The following is a 6,000-nucleotide window of genomic DNA, read 5'->3' on the forward strand; positions in this document are numbered from 1 at the left end:
GGGCTCTGTGCTGACAGCTCAGAGCCTGGAGTCTCCTTTGGATTCTGTGTCTCCCACTCTCTCTGCTCCTCCCTACTTGTGCTTTGTCTCTCTCTCAAAAATAATAAACAAACAAACAAACAAACAAACAAAAGAATTATATGCTACTGGCTGAACCAGCCAGGCACCCCAGCCATGGGAAGTGTCTACAGGCTGATTTCCTACAGATTTTCAGTTTTTAGAAAATAAGCAAACAAAACCAGATTTTGTCAACCAGATTTTGTCATACTGGTACCTTAAAGGCCAGTTCCTGGCTCCTTTCTTCACTAAAAAATAAAAAATTTACACATATATGTGTGTGTATATTTGGGTAGAATATGATAAATCATATGATTTATCATATCATATGATACGATCATATGATATGATAAATCATAAGATTTTAACTGCTAGGGATGCTATAGGTTGATGCCTTCATTTCACAGACTAAAAGGTGGAGGCTTAAAGAAGTAAAATGAGAAATACAATATTGTATGAGAAAGAAATATTGTATGAGAAATACAATAACCTAGTTGGAATTCAAACTTAGATCTTCTAACTCCAAGTTAAGGGCTTCTTCACTTGTGAAGTGCTCCTTTTAAGGAGGGGTTTTCTGAGGAAGTTAGTAAATACTGTGGTTTCTTGATGGTTTCAGATAAATGCCAATACCTAGTATTCCTTTGGCAGGCACATGGGAACAGATGTGGTGCAGCAGTTGTTATATTATTTCTAGCAGCATAAGGCAAAAAAAAAAAAAGGGGGGGGGCGGGGAGCCGGTTTGGATGTTCAATTATTCATCCTTTTACTGAATACCTACTCAGGCAGGACTGTGCTAGGTTCTGTGAGACATGAATGATGAATAAAATTAATGATGTATAGATAACTCAAAGGAATATTCACAATAAGATCCCAGAGAGAGAGAGAGGGAGAGGAGTGACCAAACTTTGAATATACACCAAAATTCAACCAAGAAGTGGGGGAATGAAAGGATATTCCCTCCCACCTCTTTTTGGGGGTGGGAAGGGGGTGTTAATTTTAAATTTCTGTATTCTGCATAACAAACGTGCATTACTTACGGAATAAGAAAAAGAAGTTATTTTCAATTTAAAAAATTGACTAAGAGGGACACCTGGGTGGTTCAGTCGGTTAAGCGGCTGACTTCAGCTCAGGTCAGGATCTCACACTCTGTGAGTTCGAGCCCCGCATCGGGCTCTGTGCTGACAGCTCAGAGCCTGGAGCCTGCTTCAGATTCTGTATCTCCCTCTCTCTCTGCCCCTCCCCTGCTCATGCTCTGTCTTTCTCTGTCTGTCAAAAATAAAACATTAAAATAAATAAAATTTAAAAAAAAATGACTGAGATATGCTGTGTGAGTTCTTCAGAGAGCCAACTGAGCTGTGCTCTGGTGTTCTTGAGCCCCAGGCTGAAGTGTCCTTAGTGGTCTCGAGTCTCCAGCAAAGCTGTGGCTTCCAGGAAGCCCTGGCTGGAGGAGAGCATGAACAGGGAGGGCATTGTTTCTATATTTGCCCGGCCCTGTCTTACTCCATCTGCCACCTCTTGGACATCAAGTGCCTTGCACTAATTCTCATGGTCACATTACTTGCTATACCTGTCCACGCTAAAGAAGGGCCAAACACTGTCATTGGCATAGCATGGACCAACAGGGGCACACTCATTGATTACCCACAGAAAAGATAAATGAGTCAAAAACATTTTAAAAATCTTTTTCTAACTTAGAAAGTGTAAATGATGATTTTTCAAATTTTTAAAAAAATTTTTTGTGAGGTCAGCTGTGTTAAATCTCAAGTAAGTATCTCAGCTTAATGAGGGCAACTCTGTCCATTGCATAGGGGAAAACAAAGTTCTTGAAACAATGGGAAACTTGTAAGCATACTTTGTTATCTTGTTCTTGAACTTTAACATTATAGTATTATTAGAAACATTGTGTGCACAGTGAGAGTTTTGTCATTTCAAAAAATGAAACTTGGTGTATGTTTTGCTGTCCTTGGTTAAAATAATTTACTGGTAGTGCTCCTGGCCTTCCTCAGTCTCTCCATTATCCGAATTCAGCAGGAGGAGCTAACATTTGGGAAGCATTTGGGAACAGAGAGGTATAGCAATTGTGTCACAGAGCATCTGAATTGACATACCATCTCAAAACAAGATAATTGAAACAAGCTACTATTTTTAAATAGTTTTAAATAGTTTCATGTTCATGAAAAGTGTTAGAGTCTTCACAAGAATTCTTGCATTGTATTGTTATTCTTAATCCTAAATTTCTATTCTATTTTATTAAGTTTATTTATTTTGAGAGAGAGCATGGGCTAGGGGCAGAGAGAGAGAGAGAGAGAGAGACCCAAGTAGGCTCTGCACTGTTGGCATGGAGCCCGACTTGGGGCTCTATCTCACAAACCGTGAGATCATGACCTTAGTCAAAATCAAGAGTTGGACACTTAACCAACTGAGCCACCCAGGTGCCCCTCTTTATCCTAAATTTTAAAACAATGCCTTGATTTATGAATTACATATTTCAAAGATGGTAATCATAAGCAGTAACCCGATCAGACCATTCATTCTGGAAAATTCTCCATAAAGGAAGGAGTGCTTAGGATCTGTTTTGTGGATGTCATTTGCTGAATGTGCTTGTGAGTATAAGCAAAGGCTGGTGAATAATTACTTTTTATGCCTCTGGCATGGAAGCAGCCATTAGGCCAAAAGTAAAGAGTTTTTTCCATATGCTCCCGGGACTAAAAAGACAACAGCTTTTTATAGTTTTGTCCTTTGGGGTGGCTGATATCTCTCTTAGTTAAACCTGTACAATCAGATATTGGCTGATTCATTCTGAATCCTATGCTATGAATCTTTATGTGTTTGCTCACTTAGATGAGTGGTTTTAGTGGCAAACCATTGGTATTAATATAAAACAATAAGGACCAATTTAAAGGATTCGAAACCTGTTGGATTACCATAGTAGTTCCAATCCCATGAAACAACGAACCATCTGGTCATCATCTAATTCATAAAAAAACCAAAACAACAAAACCTCACATGGACAAAATTACTTTTGGATATTTTGAATGAAGTTATTTCTATTTATTCAGTGTCTGGGGACCTAAATGTGTATCTGAAAAGAAAATGTTGCTATAGTAGAAATCTGTAACTGGAGTCTTAAAAATATCAGGGGAACTGTTTTCAACTATTATTTACCAAATGTTCTACTGCTTTTTGTAAGCACTTGTAATTTCCATCATGTAGGCGAAGGAAAACTACAGCAAATTATCAAGGCAAAGCACAGCACTGAATTTGACAGAACTCCAGCAAATATTGTGTTTTCTTCATAGAACTGATTGTATTAGTCATGAGATGTCAAAAAACAGGTTGACAGGTAAGCCTATTATCTGCCTGGACCATACAGACAGCACTGAAATTTCCGGTTTCTGCAGGACATTTTGCAGTGTTCGGAGAGCAGTTGAATGACATTTCTAGTTTGTGATTCAAGGCAGCTGGTGGCACAGCCTATCTTAGAAAAGAAACAGGCTTCCGATGTACAACAGACACAGAAACTTTGCCTTATGGATTCTGCACCATGTGTCCAGTTAAGTTCATCAAAGAGCTCTACAACAGTATGGAATAAAGACTTAGAAGTGCTTAATGCAGAATTTGAGGACCCAGATAAGTAGAGAGAAGAAGCAGAATAGATTGTGGACACCAAAGGAAGACTATTTCAGTGCTATGTGATAAATATAGCTCCTAGATTCTGTATCTTAGTGTGTGTGAAGAGGCCTGTCCCCTAGGAGAAAGAGGAGATTCCGATTCTGTCTCTCTGGAGTCATTTCCCCAGGACCTTGGGGCTATGAGTGGGAGACTGCTTGAGGTGACCACTGTAGGAGAATTGAACAATTTGGAAGAAAGAATGGATATCCTGTTATAGGAAGTGCTCAGGAAGTGAGGTAGGCTGAATTTAGAATGGATGGGGTGGTGGTCTAAGGAATTTAGAGCCAAGAAGCAGAACAAAGGATGCTATTACCCTGGTCCCTAGGACTGGGAGGGTCATCCCTCCAGGGTGGGACGGGTGAGACTTCTGAGGATTGAAAAATTCTCACAGTGGGCAGAACTCTTGGGGGTGAGTTTACTTATCTGGGAAAGGCAGAGCCCAAACTCAGAGCCCTAATTTAGGAGACCCTGAAGTGATTTCAGTAGGAGGAAGTGGCTGGAAAGGGGGAGGGGACTTAAGCAGACGATGGATGACTGTCTGCCAGGTGCTGTCCTGCCAGTGTCCTGGCATCTTCCTTGGCAGTGTGACTAGACAGAGTGCAATCCATCACAGTCTGTGATGTCCCTTCTTCTCCACCCAGAATACAGTAAAACATTTTCTCTTTCTATGAGCCAAGGTTCTGGTCAGGAATGGACTGTATGTGTGAGTCAGTGTTGTTTTTCCCTTTGGTGTTTGGAATTAGCTTAAAAGATGGGTGCCTTGTATGGTGGGAAACATAACTACCCTAACTCTGTTCTGCCATGGGTGGTGAGTTGCTGGACAGTAGACTCGGGTTGTATCTTCTCCCTTGATTCTTCCCCTTATTGTTCTTCTGATTTCACAGCTCTCGCTCTCTCTCCGGTAGAGCTTTTGGTCAGGCTACAGATGTGCTTTGGGACATTTGCTCTGATGAGAGGTTTCCTCGGTAGTTTTTACTTTAAACAGAATACATTATACATTTTCCTATGCTTGAAGGCCTCTCCCCCTTGACGCAAATGCTTGGGCCCCTCGTAGCCCACATCCTCCAGTGCCACACATCAGTGGCACAGGCTGGGTTTTGACAGTGATCTTCAGGTACCCAGTGAAGAACCATCTTTGCAAGAATGGTGGGATGGCAGGACCCATGATGAGTATGAAGACTGATGTCTCCAGTGCAGGAGCATCACAGTGATCCCCAAAAGGGAAATATACTCTTTAGTTTTGTGCTTCCCACGGCATGCTCTTAGGAGGGGTATGGTTAGGAAGATGTATAATTAAGAAGCAGGGTTTCTAAGTTTTTATAACAGCTGGTTTATCATCTGGATAAACTCTGTAACTCTCTGATCCTTTTTAATGTGAAATTTGCTGTTTTCTATATAGGAATGCAACTGCAGAAGTAAAAAGTGCAGAAACCTGGCTACTCCCTGCCACGCACCCCATCCCCCAAAGACACAGAAGGGGAGCTGAAATTGCTGAATATTTTTTTAGGCATCAAAGAGCTGAAAAATGTTGACAGGGGACTGACAGCAAATGGGCTGATGAATGTATTATGGACTGAATGTTTGTGTCCCCTCGCCAAATTCGTATGTTGAAATCCTAACCCCCATTGTGATGGTATTAGGAGGAGGGCCCTTTGGGAAGTGATTAGGTCATGAAGATGGTGCCCTCGTGAATGGGATTAGTGTCCTTCTAAGAAGAGACACAAGAGTTTGCTGTCTCTGGTTTCCACCATGTGAACACACAATGACAGGCCGATAGGCTTCACCCTGGAAGAAGGCTGTCACTAGAAGCCGACCATGCTGGCACCTGGGTTTTGGACTTCTAGCCTCGGACCTGTGAGAAATAAATTTCTTTTGTTTATAAGCCACTCAGTCTGTGTCATTTTATTATAGTGGCCCAAACCGACTAAGACAAGAGGTGATAAAAAAATTTTTATAGCAACAAGGTGTTTGAAACTCTTGCTTTTATGTTTTATTTGATGAGAAGGAGTTCTTAGCAGGATGAAAGGAAGTAGGCATTGAATTCAATGTAATAATCAGTCAATAAACTTTATGTCACTCTAGCCAGCAAAATAAAATTACCTAGTAGGAAATGCGCCAAAGGGGTAGTGGTGAAATATACTAGAAATGCATTTTGTTTTTTAAATGTGCACAGCCTAAAAGCATTCCGATTTTTTCAAAATGACACCCAATCATGTTAGGCAAACTATTACATTTCTGGGGAGATTACTTCTCATGGCTGCACAATGACAT

The 6,000-nt window shown here is 40.8% G+C and overlaps 1 protein-coding gene across 1 annotated transcript in view; it reads left to right on the forward strand.

The window, feature by feature from the left end:
* LOC132683370 (uncharacterized) overlaps positions 1–5,611 on the forward strand; it is a 22,743-nt gene extending 17,132 nt beyond the window's left edge. The window contains exons 3-4 of the mRNA XM_078432181.2: positions 3,271–3,400; positions 5,129–5,611. Of these exons, the coding sequence (XP_078288307.2) occupies positions 3,271–3,400; positions 5,129–5,148 (150 nt within the window). The 3' untranslated portion in view covers positions 5,149–5,611. The remainder of the gene's footprint in view (positions 1–3,270; positions 3,401–5,128) is intronic.
* Positions 5,612–6,000: the final 389 nt, after the last annotated feature.

Source organism: Panthera onca, chromosome C2, assembly GCF_046562875.1.
Source record: "Panthera onca isolate mPanOnc1 chromosome C2, mPanOnc1 haplotype 2, whole genome shotgun sequence".
Taxonomy (NCBI): domain Eukaryota; kingdom Metazoa; phylum Chordata; class Mammalia; order Carnivora; family Felidae; genus Panthera; species Panthera onca.